Genomic DNA, 20,330 nt, shown 5'->3' with positions numbered 1-20,330 from the left:
GGAAATGTCCACTTTGGATATTATAGAGTGGATCTTATTGGTCTGAATGAATTTTGAATTTCTAGAATTGGAATCCTTATGTTAATGAAATCCTTTTCAGCCCAAACTCTATTGATTTATGTGATTTGGCACGTTAATCTCTTACAGACTTTTTTTTTCTCACACATTGAGGTAGTTTAGATAAGAATAATCTCTTAACATCCTTTCCTATTTGAAAATCCTATGATCCAATATTATCTGTAATAACAACATAACCAATATCTTTTATTGCTTGGTTTGTCCAGGCACAATAGAAAGTAATTCAGTGACCATTATACACACATAAGTAGCATGGAGAAAGTATGTCATAGTATTGGAACTTTGTGAAGATATGCAAATACATTTGTTTTAAAAGAAAGTGTACTAATAAGTAGTAGATTTTACTCAGATTTTCACATTTTGAAAAAAAAGCTTATCTTCTTAATAACTTATCATTTTTTATATGTTGCTAATTGAATATTATGGTACTTTGAATGATCATTGATTAAGAAGTGAAATCTGAAGTACTGACAATTAAAAAATGAAACCCAGAATTAAAGAACTGTGAGGTTCTGGTTTAATTGTCTTTTAAGAAGTTTCATTCAAGAAGCAAACCAGTTAGTTTAAATTTAAAACCAAGAGCTATAAAATGTCTGTTATGATTATATACTTAAGAAAAGAATTATATAGGATACCTTTGTATCTTGTTTTGATTTTTCATTTTATAAAACAAATTTATTCCCATCACCCTCCATTATTTCAGTTTAAATTTCAAATTATATCTTTTAATTGCTTTGTTGATAGTCTGATTCTTTTCTAAATATGTTACCAAAATCTTTAAGTGACAAAAAAATCTAGATAATTTTAAAATAGGCATTACCTTAAAAGAGATTTGGTATTATATTTGCTTTTAATTTTAGAGGAGTTTGAAGTCCAATTCTTTGACTTAAAAAAAATTCATGAATATTTTTCAGTAGTGGTTTATTTCTTGGCAACTTAAGTTTGCAAAATAAGTTCCTTTCTCTACACTCACAGTTACTGTTATCTTCTATAATCTGGACTATTGAAATATGTTTCTAACTTGTCTCCCAGTCTTAGGTTTCTTGACTTTAATTTATCTTCCCCTCAGTTTTAAGATGATTTTTTTCTAAAATGGATGTCTTACGGTGTCACCTTCCTGGTTGATTAATTCTAGTGGCTCTTCTTAGTTCTAGGGTCAAATATAAATGTCTGTTTGGCACTGAAAGTTTTTATGAACTGCCCCCTTACTACCTTCCCAGACTTCTTACACTTAATTCTCCACCATAAACTAATCTACTTTACAGTTTCTTGAACAAAACACTTCCCTCTCCCCTTCTATACTTGGTTGTGTCCTTTCATTTCTGTCTCTTAGTTTACCTAACTTCCTTCAAGACTTAGTTCAAATCCACTTTTGTAAGAATCTTTTCCCATTTTTCCCAGTTGCTAATGCTATTGCTTCTCATTGCCTTTTATCTACTTTGTATATTCCTTTTATGTGCCTAATTATTTACATTTTGTCCCTCCTCAATGATAGGATCTGCTTTTTTTCTTCTCTTTGTGCACCCCCACACACACATTTAACAAAATGTATGGCATGTAGGAAACACTTAATAAATGCTTGTTGACATCCCATAACAAAAGATAGATATTTGCTTTCTAAGTACTTGTCTTGGAAATGCTTTAATCCAAATCAAGGCAATTCATCTTGACTTTGGAAGATATTTAGTCTGTATTTGTAATTTTTTAAATTTAATTTGACGTACTGAACAATTAAGATGGGAATATTATCCAAAATGTTGGCTTTATAGATGCCTATATGTTCATGACTTTTAGTTTAGAATTTATGCACTTTTAATACAAGGCTGTCATTGTTCATCTTTTTACTAATTTTGGTAAAAGGAGAAAGGATATTCTATAACTAAGGAAAGTGATAGAGCAAGACCCTCATTCCCAGCAAAAAGTTCTGTCCCTATTATCATTTCCTATAAATTTTTTCTTTGCCTACATCACATTATGTCACACACAAATAAAGCTCATTGCATGCAGGGACCATAAGATTTTTATCTTTTGTTACCACTGGAATATCCTTCCTACAGCCAACCCAGCATCATCCTGAGCTGCTAGATAAAACCTAGCACCAGAACGAAGAGAACCCTTCCTAATTTCTTTGCTTGCTTGCTTTGCTGTAAGGTTTAAAGAAGAACAAGCCATTAATTTTGTTCCTTCTTAGGAGATGAAGGACTACCAGATCTTAATAGCTGCTCTGCCTCTGTACCCTATAGACTCATGACACTTTTGTCTGACCTACTGTTGTAATCTAAGAACCCTTGAGCCTTACTCACCTCTACCCCTTAAACTCTTACCGTCCCCTATATTCTTTTTTTTTTTTTCCCCTGAGGCTGCGGTTAAGTGACTTGCCCAGGGTCACACAGCTAGGAAGTGTTAAGTGTCTGAGCCTAGGTTTGAGCTCAGGTTCTCCTGTATTCAGGGCTGGTGCTCTATCCACTGTGCCACCTAACTGCCCCCACTTCCCTATATTCTTGAAACTTCCAGACCTTTTCATCTATCTCTGTCTACAGCTAAATTTTTTAATACATTATCTCCCATAATTAAAGTTTGTGTTCTTGAAATCAAGGACCATCTCATTAGCATTTAGCACAGTGCTTGACCTATAATAAGTACTTACTAAATGTTTTTTACTGCTTGTTTTTTTCTTTTTCTTTTTTCTTTTTTTGCAAGGCAATTGGGATTAAATGACACAGCTAGAAGTGTTAACTGTCAGAGCCTAGGTTTGAGCTCAGGTTCTCTTGACTTCAGGGCCAGTGCGCTATCTATTACATCATCTAGCTAACCCACTGCTGGATTTTTTATCCTAAATACTTAAGTGTGGACCAGAGAGAGGTCTGTGGGAACTCAGTGTGAATCACAACAGCATTTTCACTTTTGTTGTTGTTTACTTGAATTTTACTTTTTCTCATTTTTTTCCTTTTTGATCTAATTTTTTGTGTGCAGCAAAATAAATGTACAAATATGAATGCTTATATTGTATTTGTAATATTTTTATCATGTTTAACATTTTAAAAAATTGCACTAACCAAAAAAAAAATTTTTAACTTAGTATAGGACCATGCAACATAGTAGATGCTTAAATGTTTGTTAAATTCAACTAGTTTGTGAAGTTTATAAAATCTCGAGTACATGTGTATATAAGAGATGGTATAAGAGGATGGAGAGGGGTATGTTCTTTTGAAACATGAGGAAAAAATAGCAAACTTATATGTGAAGAAAATTTGCAGGTAAGAGTATTATGATTTATCATGGTCTGCAAATGTAAAATGAATTTGTTAGAATGTACTAGAAGTAATCTGCATTTTTATTGTATCTCTAATTTTAATCTTTATTTGCTAAAGTGTGTGTGTGTATATATACATATATATACACATATAGTAAAAACTAAGTTGGCATTTTTTTCAGAGAATCAGTTACTGAAAAACTTTAAAACAAAATAAAAAATTCTACTTAAAGCCATGAACTTAAGTTTTTCAAAATTCCTAGACCTATATTTCCTATTGAATAATTCAGAAACAAATATATATATATATGTTCATTTTGTTAGTAAATGTTACTTCCTTTTCCTAATCTCCCCTCAGTTAAGTTATTTGAAGTAATTGAAACTGAAAAAACACTGTACTTAATCATGGAGTATGCAAGTGGCGGTAAGTACATTTGTTTTTACTTATTTATCACTTATGTGTTTTTTTATTTACATTTTCTCCAATTAGAACACATTATTTAGACATTTATTATGCTGATTTTTAAGATTTCCTTTAAAATTCAAAATTAGCTTATTTGAGTAAATTCCCTAGGCATTTTTATAAGTGATACTTAATATGATTCTTTATTAGCATATCTCTACTTACTATGATTCTTTATTAGCATGTCTCTGTGGGAAAGTCTCTTGTGTTTTTAAAGATAGTAAGGAAAAACCAACTGAAATACAAGACTAAGTGATTACAAACATTGGCTCAAGTGCTTTGAATGAGTGTGGGCAAGAATTCTAGGATGAGAAAGCATGAATGAATTTCATTCTTTAACTAGAAAGGGAGTACTAACACCTAGAGGATCACAGAGATATTGAAATACTAATATAGTCGTTGATTATTGATTACTTTAGTATACTTAACAATTCTTTAAAATTGATTCCTTTTAACTATTTTTCTTTTCTTGAATTTTATATATAGTCCTAGTTAATTTACATATGTTCCTCAAAACACTTCTTTCCTTAAAATCTTGTTTACCATGAATACATTCTAATAATCTCATAGTCTTTGTGTAGAACCAGGAGGTAGAAACAGTTAATAAATACTTATTTTTTTCTTTAATGAACTGGTTAGTTTTTTAAAAGGGGGGGCACTTTGAACCCAAAAGGAGAAAGGAAAAATCATTTTACTTTCTTATCTTTTGTCTTCTGAGACACTGAATATGGATGTGGACAGGTTGTTTTATTTTCTATGGAATTTTTCTGAAATAACAAATGATGAGAATTGATTCATTTTAACTGTATCACTTAAATGCTTGCAACTGGATTATCTGCTGCTCTAGAGAATGTCTCTTTCTTACATAAATGAGTGTATTTGACTTTCTTATTAGTATATATTTTACTTAGATCAAAAAAGAAGTATTGGAGAATATCCATTTTCCATTCTTTTCAGATAAGAAAACTAAAACTCAGGAAGTGGTAATTTACCCCCAGTCATAAAACAAATCAGTTGTAGATCCTAGACTAGTTCTATATTGCCTTATATGTCACATGGATGCATCAATGTCAGAATGACAGATTTGGCATTGAAAGGAAAACTGAATGGGTTTAGATGGACTTAAATTTTTCATCTAGTTCAATTTTTTTTTTAATCAATTTTATTGTTTCTCCTTATCTCTAGTCTTTTAATCTTCTTTTGCCTGTTGGACAATTGAATGGATGTGATTAATTTAAACTTACTATATCCAAAAATACAAAGAAACCAGAACTCCCTCTTATTCCCACCTGCAACTCCTTTCTGTCCTTTTGACACAACCTAGTGCAGGCTCTATTCACTTCATGCCTAGATTTCTGCAATAACCTTCTTGTTGGTCTTCCTGCCTCAAGTCTCACTACTCGAGTCCATCTAACACTCAACTTTCCTAAATGCTGATCTGACCATGTCACTGCTTCTCCCCAAATCAGTTTAATATCTTTAACTTTTCTTCTTGCCCTTATCTCTTTTCCATATATAGCCAGTGACACTGGTCTCATTCTTGTTCCTCATTCAGAACGATCCATTTCCCAGCACTAAATTTTTACTGACTATCACATATACCCTGGAATTCTCTATCTGCTTATTTCCATCTTCTGGTTTCCTTGGTTTCTTTCAGGTCCTAAAGTTCTTCATAAGGATGATTCCTGATTCTTTCTTAATGATAATGTCTTTCCTCTAAGTTTATCTCTGATGTATATACTGTCTTTATCTTAATTATATGTGGTTGTTTCATGTTATCTCCCTCATTAAGACAAGAGTTTCTTTAGAACATTAATTTTATTTCACATTTTTTGTACTCCGCAGAACTCATTTTAAAATGCAGTTTAATCAATGAATTATTTTTATGCTTCTACATTATTCTTTATTGATAAGTCCTCTTTTTTCTTATTAGAATTGTCTTAAAATTTTCATTCTTGAGCATTTTATCCTTCTTGAATTTATTTCTGTGAAATATTTCAAATATGTTCTGGCAAATTCTAGGATATTTGCTTAAATTTTCTTAACAGTAACAAATTCTATGATTAGTTCGTGGTCACCATTATTTTTATCCTAGCTACCAGTTCTCCCATTTGATAAGAATTGGGCCCAAATTTTAGAAATTCCCCTCACTCATTCTTTTTGGCTTTTAAAGAATGACATTCTATTTAAAGAAAGAAAATAAATTTATCATTTGGTCTGCTTTTGACAGACAAATTCTGGGTCGTTTACATTCTCATCCCTATAATAATATACTTTCATATTTATTCTTGTGATATTTCCTCCAACTCATTTATTTCTACCTTTTCATAGGATGGTAGATTTAGACTCAGAAGCAACCTTCAGAAACATCTAGTCCAAATCCTTCATTTTACAGATGAAGGAACTAAGAACCAGAGAGGCTTGACTGACTTGCCTCCAGGGTCACATGGTGACAGATCTGAGATTTTGTGATTCCTTGTTCATTAACCTTTCCACTGTACTTCACTACTTTTTTCTGTCCAGATTGTCTATAGTATGTTGAGAGGACAATACTATTTCCCTTTCTCCCTCTATTAATAATTACCCAATTGTCATCCCTACCAAGCTTCCTCACTTTGCTGAATTTCTTTGCATGAGTATATTGTATCCTTCCTTCTCCTACCCCTAAACTTTCATTTTTCAATCCTACTCTTTCTAATCCTACTCTTTCTACTCTTCCTTAGTCACATTTCAGTTATGGACTCCATCTTTTCCTGTTTGATAACAAAGAAAGTCAAATTAGCCTCCTTGTGTTGCTTTCTGATGCATTTTTTGGTAAACTGTATTTTGTTCATTTGCATATAATTATGAAGCCTTGGGCTTTAAATGACTCCTTCCTTGGGTTTTGTCTTCTCTAAATTTCCAATTATAGGTTATCAATATAGTTTTAGTTTCTCATTATTGCATTTTTCTGTGGTGTATGCCTTATGACAAAGAAACAATAACACATCCACACGTCTGATCTTGGGCAAGTTGCTTCTCTGTGTTTCTTCATCTGTCTAAATAGGATATTAAAGTAGTTTGTTTCTAAGAGCCATTATGATTCTAAATCTATAAGCCTGTGTTCCTGCTTAGCTTTTTCCCTTGCCAGATCTCTCTCTCTCTTCCAAAGCTGCTATTGACAGCATTTTTGAAAACAGCACTTATAACCCTAAGAGCTTATCGTGCCCAAGACTTCTTAATGTTTATTACTGCTTTTTAATTTTCTTTTGGCTCATATTTTTGTCCATGTAAAACACTGCAATTCATTAGTCATCGGATTTAATCATTTTAAGAAGAATGTTTGCCACATCCTTGATGATGTTTTTAATCTCAAATGCCTTTTAAAGCAGAGATTTCCAGTCCAGTTGCTATTTTTTATCTATGTAGTCTAGCAAGGAATCACAAAGTCTATTGTTTTGGCTTAATAGCCCAACAACACTCACTTGATCTCAGGGTCATGGCTGCTTAAGGGCAGGATGGATTGATCTAGTTCTTGCCTATAACTGGATTCTTTAGGACCTGAAGAAACATTAGGTAGCCTCATGAGCTTTGTAGCTCATTTTTTTACCTGCAAGAACATGAAGACCAAAATAAAGAAATGTTTTGCCCTTCTCTTCAACATATCAATTCGAGCTTTTTGTATTTTTTGTGGTGATGAAGGTTGAATGCACAACTACCTCTATCTTCCCTGACCATTATGTTCTCTGGACCATTGGACATTGGCTACCTACACTTCAACAGCACCTTCAGTACTCCTGAATGTTGCCTTTGTCCTCTCATTTTGTCTGCCCTGAAGGCTTTCTTCCCTTGCAGTCAGATGCTCAGATGTGTTGTCTTTCTCTGTTAGAATGTAAGCTCCTTGAGAGAAAGGACTACATTGAATTTCTATTTGTATTTCCAGTACTTAGAATAGTGCTTGGGAAATTATTACTAAAGTTTTTTGATTAATAATGTTTAATAAATAGATTTTAAATTCTGATGGAATTGACCTAGTTCTTAATTTGTAGCATATTGATTGTATGTGGTTTTCAAAAATTTCCCTTTTGAGTTCACTACAGCATTCTACAATTGCTACTCCATTTTTATTTTATTGATGTTTTAAGTCAAATCTATAAAAAGCATTATAGATGTGGATCTACTTGTTACTAAAATAGAAGCTAGTTAGTTTATTTTTTAAAATTTAATTAACTTTTGCTTCATCAATAAGCACACATTTGACTTGTCTTTATATACCATGTTTAAAAGAGTTCAAACACTTCAGAAATACTGATATCATATTGAGGTACTGTTAAGGAAGGGGCAAGTCAATTCTCCGAGAGCCTTAACAGCTGTGAATCGTAACACTTGAAGAAGTTGCAAAGCAGCCTTTACTGACACAGGTATTGCTTGTGGATTGGGAATGAAATAAATTGGAGGCAAGAGGGAAGAGGAAAGAAGTCAGAGAACAGCAACTGCCTCTCAGTTTCCTTCTGTTATCATCATCCTTTCTCATGAAGAGATCTATTCTACACATTTGAGTTAGACCTCCAGCAGCCACTGGCAGGTGGCTCCTGTATCACAAGATACTATATGAACTAGTGATTCTTCTTTGGGATTAAAGAAAAATATCTGCATTATGAAATACTTGTATTTAATGTTTCTATAATTCTTTTGTGGTATCTATCTGATGATTCAAAGCTAGTAGGAGACACATTTTTGATGATTTTGACAAATATTTTAGTCCCCTTCCCAAGTTTTCTATTCTTTCATCATTTCAGTCTTTAATCATGTTTCTCCTATATGCATTAGATCATTGATACGTCAGGCATTAAATACAAAAATGATTCTTCATTGATAAGGAATTAGTTAAATTGGAATATTCTGAAAGTGAGTCAGTTTTTAGTGCCATCTTCTGCCACCACCACTTTAAGTACTTTCTTATAACAAAGAAAAGTAATTAAATAAAATTAACCAACAAATTTGATAACATATACAACATTTTTCATGTATAAATTTTATTTTCTAAGGGGAAGAAGGATATATGTTTCATCTGTTTTTCAGGACTGAGAGTGATCATTTTAGTTAATCTGAGTTTATCTCACAGTTAATCTGTCTCTTGGTGTTGCTTTCATGTTATTATAATGATCTGCTTTCAGAATGTTCTTTTCTTAATTCTGTTTTCTTTGCTCTGTATGACTTCATTTCTTCTCATAGCTCTCTGAATTCATTATTTTCATTACTTCTTTCAAAATAATAGTATCCATTATATTCATATGTCACAATTTGTTTTATCTTAAACTGAACACCCACATAATTTCTAATTTATTATATTACAAAAATGTTATTTTATTTTTAGTAGACTTTGAGTGTTATAAGTAGGTTGCTATCTTCATGAAATAGATGTAGTTGTGTTACTGAAAAGTAGTGTACAAGTCAGTTGAAAGAAGTATGTAAGTTGTCATTGACATTTTCCTTATAATTCCTTACTTATAATTTTAATAGCATTTCATTTTCATTTAAATTTGGTCTTCATTTGATATTATTCCTAATCCTTTATCTTCTAAGTATCTTTTTTAAAAATATACCCCCCCAAAAAAAAACATATATAGAATGACTTCAAATATTTAAATGGAAAGGATATAAAAAAGAAACTGATGTTGTATAATTGTAATGGCCAAGCTTAGTCCTGAGGAAATTTTCTCCCTCTTTCTTCTCTCCCCCCCCCTTTTTTGAAGAAGGTATTCAGTCTTTCATATGCTGTTAGTTTTGTTGGTTGATTAGTTTTGCTGAACTGTTTTTTGAATCTTTATCATAAGATTTTTTTAGGTAGGAAAATAAGCAAGAAATAATGTTAAATGAGTAATGTAAAAACAAGAAATAAATAAAAAGGAATGTAAACACAATGCCATAGGAAAGAAATTAAGGAACACTGTAGTCAATCTTCTTTATAAACATGTTAACTTATGTTTAAATTTCAATTTTAATATGATCAAAAAAATGTTAAACACAATGTCCCACAAAATATAAATTGTGACAATATAAGCAGTATAGTTGAATAGAAGTATTAGAGTCAGGAGAACTTGAGTTTCAGTCCTGATTCTAGCTATCATGACTTCTGTCAAACCATTTAATGTTTTTAGTGTCAGTTTTCTCATCCCTTTATCACAAGAAGGTGATGCTACTTTATGTTCACAGGTGAGGATCAAATCAAAATATGTAAAGGGCTTTACATACCTTAAATAATAATATATAATGATAACATTTTTTAAATGTCAGACTATGATTTTAAGGAACTTTTTTTAAAAGTTTGTTAGATTGTATTGATGAGAACTGAATGGTAGTCATTAAACTTCAAGTTAGCTATAACTATAATTTTATAATTTTTGTATGCATATGAACCTGCATATGAAGCATTTAAAATTGTTATTAAACTCTTTAGTTTCAATAGGCTTCTTTCTACTCACTTTTATTTTTCTCAATTATAGGTGAAGTGTTTGACTATTTGGTTGCACATGGAAGAATGAAGGAAAAGGAAGCCAGAGCTAAGTTTAGACAGGTATGCATGAAGTTCACTTCTGGACTAAACTGGGAAGCTAACAAGCATTTTTTGCATTTTCTAACCATTTATAAGATCTAGAACAGTGATTCCTAGTCTTTTTTTAATACAAAGACAAAAATTCCTTTTCATCATCAATACTAATAGTATTTCTTGATTGGGATGATACATGATAACCAAAAAATACTAAGATTCGATAAACTTTTTAAGTGAATTTATGTGTTGGTGGGTTTTTTTTTTTAAGTTTCTCTATATATTCAAAAAAAAACTTTTAAAACCAATGTATAAAGATAGGAATAAGATATTTAGTTTACAGGAGGTATATTTATTATACAATCATTTTGCCTGTTTTATTCAAGCTAAATAAGATTATAAGGATAGTTCTTGGTTTGCATATGAATTTGTGAACTTCTAACAATAATAAGGTACTCCTCGATTCTATGCCTGCAGAATAATAGCTCTTTCAGGTCCTACAAACTGGAGAGGTTTTGAGTGTGGAACCCTCTGGTGAATGGACTATGTGTTTTCCATCTGAGAAACAGTGCCAGATTGGTAGCGGCTCATCACCAGAAGTTGGACCATGAGGTTTTTTTGGGAAACAAGAATAAATGAAGACTGCAGGGCATGAAGAGTAAATTACATTCTTCACTTGAGGGGAATAGTTGATTTGAAGTGCTAAAGCAAAGATTACTTATTCAAACTCATTCCTTTCCCTTTTTTGAGAGGGGGATATTCACGAAAGACATTTTACCATATAGAATTATAGGATTGCAAGAATTTTAGAATTCACCTAATCTAATTTTTTCAACTTATTGTTAAATTGAAGAAATTAAATTAACAAAGAAAGTAGAACTTAAAGCTACTTTTAGAGTGCGTACTACTTAATTTTGATCTTTGTATCTTCAACATCTGTTGAAGGCATATTGTTGTAGGCTTTGACTGACTTCTCTTTGACGTCCTTGATTCTTCCGTAAAAGTATATTGAGAACAAGGGCTTTAGTATTCTTAGTATGAATGATTCCTAAATTTCATTCCTGGGCTCATTAACCCAGTATATAACAATTTGCCACATTCTGGGAATCCATTTACTCATTGTGTTCCCTAAATCCTAGCTGAAGAAGCTAGAATTATAGTTGCCATATAGAGATGTGAAAAGAAAGGATTGAATCTAGATGGCTACTAAAGTCCCTTTTTGCCTAAGAACTGTTCAGACTAACAGTATCTGATTGTATATATAGTTATAAAAATTTGCCTTGATGAACAGGATTATCATTTGCAGCAGGTATCCTGCAAAGATATGCTCCCAGGAGAACATAATTTTGCCGTCATTATGCAAACTTTGAAAATGCACAAAATTTAATCATTTGGGATTGGCTCTAACATCTGAACTGCTTTGTTGCACAAAGCAGAATTATTCAGTTTTTTGTGGCAAGCAGGTGTTAAGTGATTTGTCCAGGGTCACACAGTAAGAGAATTAGTCTTTAAAGTGCTACCAAATGAAAATTTCAAGATAGTATCATTTCATTTTTCCATTTGTGTGCCAAGGTATAGAATGTTAAAGTAATTGTTTCAGATTTTGTTTTCTTTTGATTCCCCCCAAAATACATACTACCATTATCTTTGTAACAATTTTTCTCTTGAGTTTTTATATGCTTTATCTAGCTCTAAATAATTGTGTCTTTGAATTGTGCAGTTGGTAGGAGTTAGAAAAGATGTATATAATTCAATAACTAAATTAGGGATTTTCAAACTCTGATCCAGAGTTTTTTATAATGCCTTCTCAGGCACTTCCTTTAAAGTAAATATGGATGTGGAAAACCTGTTTTATTTTACTCCTCACCTCTTAAAATATTCCTATTAATTAGACACAATAATCTTCTCTATTTTATGGATAAAGTATACACAAGACTTGGTTTATCATTTGCCTGAAACTACAAAACAAATAAGCCACAGAATTGGAACCAAAACCCATATGTTTTCACCTATAGTTGACTGTCTCTTTTTTCTAGATTATGAGGTAGTTAAAAAATAGTGGAAACTACACTGAATTTTAAAATATTAAAATTTTAAAATAAAATACACTGAGTTTTTAAATATTGCTATCATAATCATAATTAGCAATTATCTCATTTTTATCTTCAACTTCCCTAGATGGTAGATGCTTTTTTTAAAAAAATCTCCATTTTACAGATAAGGAAACTGAGGCTAAGGTTAAATTACTTTCCTACAGTCATGTAGCTAGTAAATATTAGTGACTGGATTTGAACATAGGTCTTGACTCCAAATACAATGCTCTACCTACTTTATCATCTTAACTCTGCCAACTTCTAAATGTAGGACCAAGTAGTCACAACCTTTCTGTATGTCAATTTTCTTAAGTTGCTAGCTCTTGGTGGTATAATTATTAGATTATAATAGTAGGGAGACAGTCTTATTCTATTTTGTCAGTTACACACTTAACATTTTTGTTTTCAGAAGATCTTTCCTAGACCATTCCAGATATTAGTTCTCTGTATGCATTCTTGTCTGGCTCTCAGAAACTTCATGAGGTAGAGACTGCAGGTATCCTTTCTCTTATCTTACAAGTGAGGAAACCTAGGAGATTGTGCCTAATCATGATCACACAGGTCATAAATGTCAGAATTAAAATTCAGGCTCAGCTCTTTTCTGACCACATGTCCAGGACTCTTTATGCTACTACTGAAAATTTTGAATGGCTAAAGTAGGGTTTGGAAATAAATTGTCAAGTAGATTAAATACAGAAAACATCCAGATTTAAATCTGTGTTCTCTCACTACCATTGTGATCTTGGAATCATTTATCCTTTCTGGGTTAAACTGTCAGATGGGAATGGATTAGATAAACTTCTAAAATTATTAGTAACTAATTCTGTTATCCTATGCATTTCATGAAATGATGGTTTTGTCCACCCTTTTTCCTTTTCTTAGTTCTTAAAGAGTAAGCAATCAAAACCAAAGCTCTCTCAAACCAGTTAGCTTTTCCCCCCACTCTTGGGTTGTCTGGTTAAGTGTTTTTTGTTAACTTTGGCCTTTTGAAATAAAAGGATAAAAAGCAATTCATTCACAAATTAAGCATTTAATTGATTTTGTACCAAGCTCTATGCGCAAAGTATTGGAGATGTAAGCAAAACAGTTCCTGCTCTCAAAGCTTATGTTCTTTTGGGGAAACAATATACACACATACATAAGAATGCAAAATATAACAAGAGGCAACTAAAAATCTATACTTGAAACTCTTTTAGCCCCAATTTGTTGATTCTTTAGCCTTACAGCCACTACTTTCATTTGGAAGGGTAGAAATGAGTTGTTTTGAAGGAGAGGTGATGTTACTATATTTGTACTTTTTGTTATTTCTCAAATAACATGATAGGTTTTGTCAGTGGCTAAAATATTAACACTATAAAATATTGAACAATTATTCAGGTCTTACAAATATAAATCACATAAAATAATTTTGATACCTTTGTTTGAGTATAGTATCATTAAATTAGATAATCTGATTTTGAGATGGACAGAAATAATTTTTTTTTTTCTTTTTCTGAGGCTGGGGTTAAGTGACTTGCCCAGGGTCACACAGCTAGGGAGTGTTAAGTGTCTGAGACCAGATCTGAATTCAGGGCTGGTGCTCTATCCATTGTGCCACCTAGCTGCCCCTGACAGAAATAAATTTAAGAAGATTCTAATAAAATCAGAGCAATGGGCTGAAACCAGTAAAATGAATTGAAGTAGAGCCCAGGCCATCTGTTTTCCTAGTCAAATATTTTTTCTATTATGCCACATTTTAGGAATTGTCCTTAGAATAAATCCTAGAATCCTTCAATACCTTGAACCTCCAATATTCTACCTTGCCAATCTGCAACCCTGGATAAACTTGACTGTCTGCTTTCTTCATTTCAAGCTTTCCAGGTATCATTAGAAAATATTATAGAGTGGTCCAATTGACTGCTGCATTTTTTTTTTTTTTAATCTAATCTTAGACCTTCACTCTGATGATCCTTTTGACTATACCCCTGATCCCTGCCCAGATGAGCTGCTTAGAACTCATCCAGGCTGCTTCAGTGTTCATGTGATGGTAGATGAATAAGAGTGAGTAACCAGTTCTCTTCCTTCCTTTGATATAGATGACTAAGAGATCTTGCTGTCTTTCCTGAGGCTTCTTTGTAAGGTCTTCTAGGCTTCTAGACTTTGTAGACTCCTGGCAAATTTTAAGGATCACTGGGACTTGCTACACCTACCTCTCCTGAAGTCTTAGAGGGGATGTGTATGTCTGTGTGTGTTAGCCTTAGCACTTAGCAGTGCTTGGCACATAGTTCAGTTGTGTCTGACTCTTCATTTGGGGTTTTCTTAACAATGATATTGGAGTGGTTTGCCATTCTCTTCTCCAGTTCATTTTAAAGGTGAGAAAAGTGAGATAGGCCGAAGTGACTTGCACAAGATCCCACAGCTAGTAAGTTTGGGACCAAGAAACTCAGGAGAAATGTCTTCCTTTCTTTAGGTCTAGATCTCTATCTGTTGCGCCATCTACCTGCCAATTTGGCATTGTAAATGCTTAATCATTTATTGGTCTGTCTATATAAATGTACTTACTGTTTTTGATCATTTTTCAAACATTCTGCTTTTGAAATAAATTCATTGGAAATTCTATAAGTTTAACAAAAACTTGTTCCACCCCTAAATTTCTGCCTTTGTTGCTATTTTTTCCTCTGTAATAGATTTCTAGGGTCAGAATTAACATGATTTGTATAATTGCTTTATTGGTCCAAATGGTTTTTCTAGCAGCCATGGGATATAATATATTTTAAGAGAAAAGCATGACTAAAATTCCTCCCAAGAAATACAAAACTTTCTTATTCACTGAAGCAGATCTTATTCTCCTCCAGATGCCACTTATTCATTCAGAGTGTTCTATTTCTGTTCTTATTTAACTCTCATTATATCATCTGGCATACAATATCATAGGCCTGTATATATCAGTCCCAACCATTGGAAAGCACACTTGATGTCCTCCTGTATTATTTTTGCTGTGTTTGAGTATTAGCTGCCTTAGTTTAACTAGGGTTATACTGACTGGATAATTTGGTAATTCTTGTGACCTTCTGGGCCTCTTGTTGACATTTAGCAATTCCTATCACCTTTTCTGTTTCTTGAAGTGAATATTTTGATTGATTGATTGAGAGTGAGTGTGTATGTGTGTGTGTGTGTTGATGTTATTTTTTTATTTTTAGAGGGGAAGTTGTTTGAGGAAAGGGGGAACTGAAGGTATTTACAAATTTGTAAATGATAACACTGAAAATAACAAGTTTATTTCTAAAATGTCTTCTGCTTCCCCCAGTTTTTTCCCTTAAAGAGTCAATAACAGTTTTCACTCAACTACCTTTCTTGTTAACTATTATATAAATGTAAGGTATTATTAAACCAAAGTACTACTTTCTAAGCCTAAATGTATTCCTACTGTCTCTCTAGGCTTCTCCTGTCATTGTTCCCTCTCACTCACAACTTCAATCTCTTGCTCTCTGAGAATACTTCATCTATACTTAGAAATTATCCAAATTATTCATCTCTTACTCTATCTGATTTCACTGTGTTGGTATATTCATTTAAAAAAAAAAAGAATTATATAAATATGTGTGCCTTTTCCTAGTCAATATACAGTCTGCAGCAGGGATCTTAAGTCTGGTTTAGTGCTCCATACCCATTCCTTTTCTCTTTGATACCACTGCTTTATATTATCTCCATTTACTTCTTTAATGCTTTCTTGCTGTACAGTCCTCAAAATTGTGTTGAATTGGCTCTCTTGAGAGTCACTAGTAACTACTAATTATTGTAGCCCAATTTTTTTCTAATCAATGGGAAAAGTATATAGTAGTATTTCTATAGTATTAGATATTTTCTCCCTGATATTCTCTTTTCTTTTGTATCTTAGAACATTGTTATGCCTCTTTTGTTACTTTTATAATTGCTTTCTATCCTTTATTAGCCCTCTTTTCTCATTGCCACACCTTTGCAGCTTTTCTGCAAATTTTGTTCTCAGCCTTCAAAAGCTGAACCTGTGAGAATCAAGATTTGCCAGGTTCCACAGTGCTGGAAAGTCTTTGAATACTTGTCTTGGCAACAGATTACCTGTTTTCCAGAGACGTATCTACATGAACACAAGGTTTATTACTAAGGAATAGATTTAACACTTTGAAATGAATACTTTAACCATGGCAGTCTATTAAACAAAGAAGAATATAAAATGACCCCTGGTTTTTATTCAACCCCTTTCTACTTCTACATTGTAAGTGATTAGAAAAGTGGGTGGAAGGTATTAAGAATCAGTTTTTATAATATATCAACATTAGCTTATCTAGTGCTTAAAATTTAAAGTTACTAAGTAAAATATTACTGAAGGAACTCAGTATCAAGATAACTATCAGTATTGATAAACTCACTTCCCTTTAAGTAAAAGAAAAACAAAAGGAAATTCTCCCTGAATAGAAGGATGAATCACAGCTTCTCTTTGAAAGAAAAGTAAAAGAGTTGGTTAATTTGATTTGATTGTGGAGTCCGATATTAATATGACATTTACAATAGAGCATTTCATCATCTCACATTATGGGGTTCATGATAAAAACTTGCAAGAAATAAAATTGCTTATATTTTGATGGGAAACAGATGTTACTGGTGTTTTTATTATTTCTGAGAAACAATTATTTCTAATTCAGCTGTATTTACAAACTATTGTTGTGTTTGAACAAAGATCAAAAAAATAATTGTCACTATAGAATACAGAATAAAAATGAAATGGTAATGTAGTGTAATTGAAGTAGTTTTCTCCTGACCTTTTTAAAGATGTTGATACTGAAAAATAGGAGATGAAGAAAACAACAATTATCAACACAGACCACTATTCTTTCCTAAGGATGTAGAAGCAAAATAAATCAGTTGCCACAATGAGGAAACCAGAAAAGCCTAGAAACTTCATCAGCATTTCCTCTCCTTGGCAGAGAGATAAGACAACCAAAGGCAATAACTGTTGAGTATAAATCCATTTGAAAGTTCTTATGGAGGAAGATTGTGGCTAGAAGATTATGAGCAGTATTGCCTCTCGTCAGTAAACATTCAGGCTTCTACTTTGTTGACTGGTACAGATCCAAAAAGACACATTCTCTCAAGGAATTCATAGTATAATAGAACTATGTACCAGCAATCTACATGAAGGATTTGGAAGTAATCCAAAGAGAAGGCATTAAGAGAGATCAGGGAAAATTAACAATCTAAGATGAGACTTTGTGGGACTTGAAGGAATTTGGAAACTCGGGTAGATAGGGCTTTTTAAACTTTTTCTGTTTAAGTCTCCAAGAAATTTCTACATGACCCTGGATATATAGATATATAAAGTAAGTATAAAAATCAAACATATACTGATAATAAATTATAATTTTGAGACCCCCATCATCCACAATTTAAGGGATCACAATCCACAGTTATAGACAAGAAGAGAGAGCATTCTACACATGGGCCAGTGAACATGCTTGAAGCTTGAACATGGGGAGTGTATTGTGAAAAGAACTGCAAAGAGACCATTGTCACAGGATTGCAGAGTACATAGGTGATCAGTATTGTAAAGTATAAAAAGATTACAAAGCAGAGAGTGGGACAGGGCTGAAGAGAAACAAGTTACAGAAGGCTTGATGAAAGACAATTAAAACACCAGAAGGGCAAGTAAGAATGTAACAGGAATAGAGATAGAAAAGATGTGAGAGAACTTTTCAAAATTCAATTACAGTGGAGCCATTGTATCCAGATTCTAGCATTAATCTTTAATATATGAGAAAATAGAAAAAGTTCTGAAGGGGAAAAAAAATGGGATTAACAGCTAGACTAGACTAATTAATCATACAGAAAAGAGAGGTCCATATGATAAACTGACAACTTTAAAGCATTTAGAAATCAGTTTTCAGAAGATCTGAAAAAGCAGGGAGATGCCAAAGCCCTGGAAAAAATCTTAGAATTTAATTTTTTTTTAATGTTATAATTACTGATTCTATTCTATATGCCTATTTTCAAGTCTCTAAAGAAATTTTATGAAAATAATGTAGATACATTGAAATCTTTGATAAAGATATGAAAAGAGGAAAAGTATCCTTTAATAAATAATATTCTACTGTTCTACACATTTTTACAGTACTCTGCCTAAAAGACTTAAAGAATAAAAAATTCTACTACACTTGTAATGCTGTGAAAAAAAAAATTTGATCCATAAAGCAAAATGCCGTCTTAAAATCTCTAAGAAGTTTTCTTCCATATTTATGTCTAAAATCATTAAACATCTTTATAAAATGTAATGTAACATCATTGGGGGGAGAGGCGCCTAACTTTCACTATCTAAGTGTGATATGAAATATAAAACAGAAAAACATAAAAGTAGTTCAGGTGGTGGACATGATGAAGTCCTCCAGATGTTTCTCTATGTTCAGACTGCAAAAAGTCCAAGAACATTGCAGAACCTTTAATGTGATAACTAAAAATCATTCAGAAAAATGAAACTGATACTGACTTGGAAGAATGAAGCCTACCTATTCACACAGGAAAGTCCAGATGAATGTACAATACCTATTGTTTACAATTTTCACTTGCAGGCACAGCCCATTGGAATTTAAGTATATTTATCGTGAACAGTGAACCAACTCCAGACTTGAGAAGGAGGAAGAGAGAAGTCTAGATTGCCTCAAAGAACTATTATATATTGCTTTTAATGAAAGCTCTTTCAGAAATACAATACAAAGAGTGCTGTCCCTACAATCAGAAGATGTCACTTCAAATATTTAATCTGATGCTTAGACTTGGTTGACTTGCAGCAAATAACTTAAATCTCCTTGAATCTCAGTTTTCTCAACTTTAAAAGAGATAATTGAACCCGACTTTTGTGATCTTTTGATCTTTTCCTTCTCTAAATTTTTTACCTCATTATAATCTTTATACAAAGACCCAGTGAAATACCTAGAACAACATTATCTTAAGAAGTAAGGTTGAGAGTTACCAAGAAGACAGTTGGAGAGGTGTACAGTGGATATAAGTAGACTGTGGTGTTTTACCGCAGGAACTGTGCAAAAGAAAAAGTGTAACAGATGTTTCCAGAGAATAATAGGAAGGAGGTAAGCCAGTCATGTGACAAAACAAGAAATAATAGAAATGCTTATTTAACCAATAAGCATTTATTAAACACTTGATACAAATTAAATGCTGTATTAGGCAATTTACAAAAAAATAATTATTTGTCTCAAAAAGTCTACAGCCTGTTGAGGGAAACGAGTATAAGGGATGGTAGTGCAATATAAAACAAGTACAAGGTAGGTAGAGAAGGACACTTAAAAATGGGAAGGAGCAGGAAAAAATGGCGCTTGAAGTTGGTCTTCAAAGAAGAAAGTCATGTTTGACAGTTTCCTCAACCATACTTTTTCCTAATAGAAGAATCACTGAGCTAACTTTTGTTTCATAGTTATATAATTCTATGTCACTTTGAATAAATTCAGCTCATATTTCCTTACGTTTATACTTTGTACAAAGATTATTTTTAAAAATTGAGGTATTGATAAGGCCCTGGAATAACAAGACCTGAGTTCAATTTTAAATTTCGCCTTACAGTAGAGTCAAGAGAGCATCATACATAGCAACAGCAAGACTATATGATGATCAATTCTGATAGACTTGGCTCTTTTCAACAGCAAGGTTGATTCAGGCCAATTCTAATGGACTTAAGATGGAGAGAGCCATCTGCACCTAGAGAGAACTGTGGGAACTGAATGTGAATTACAACATTGTATTTTCATACTCTTTTTGTTGTTTGTTTTCATTTTGTTTTCTCCCTCTTTCTTTTTGATGTGAGAATCAAATAAGTAAGATCATTGGAAAGCACTTAGCACAGTAAATGCTATATGAATATTAGATATTATTAATGTATATAATCATATACTTATT

At 32.4% G+C, this 20,330-nt stretch overlaps 1 protein-coding gene across 4 annotated transcripts in view; it reads left to right on the top strand.

The window, feature by feature from the left end:
- Window positions 1–20,330, top strand: part of LOC141556645 (MAP/microtubule affinity-regulating kinase 3-like) — a 125,262-nt gene that overhangs the window by 60,234 nt on the left and 44,698 nt on the right. For all 4 annotated transcript variants that reach the window (XM_074291099.1, XM_074291098.1, XM_074291097.1 and 1 more), the window contains exons 5-6: window positions 3,690–3,755; window positions 10,280–10,350. In XM_074291099.1, the coding sequence (XP_074147200.1) occupies window positions 3,690–3,755; window positions 10,280–10,350 (137 nt within the window). The remainder of the gene's footprint in view (window positions 1–3,689; window positions 3,756–10,279; window positions 10,351–20,330) is intronic.

This window comes from Sminthopsis crassicaudata, chromosome 2 (assembly GCF_048593235.1).
Source record: "Sminthopsis crassicaudata isolate SCR6 chromosome 2, ASM4859323v1, whole genome shotgun sequence".
NCBI lineage: Eukaryota > Metazoa > Chordata > Mammalia > Dasyuromorphia > Dasyuridae > Sminthopsis > Sminthopsis crassicaudata.
This window is presented reverse-complemented; position numbering and strand designations above follow the sequence as displayed.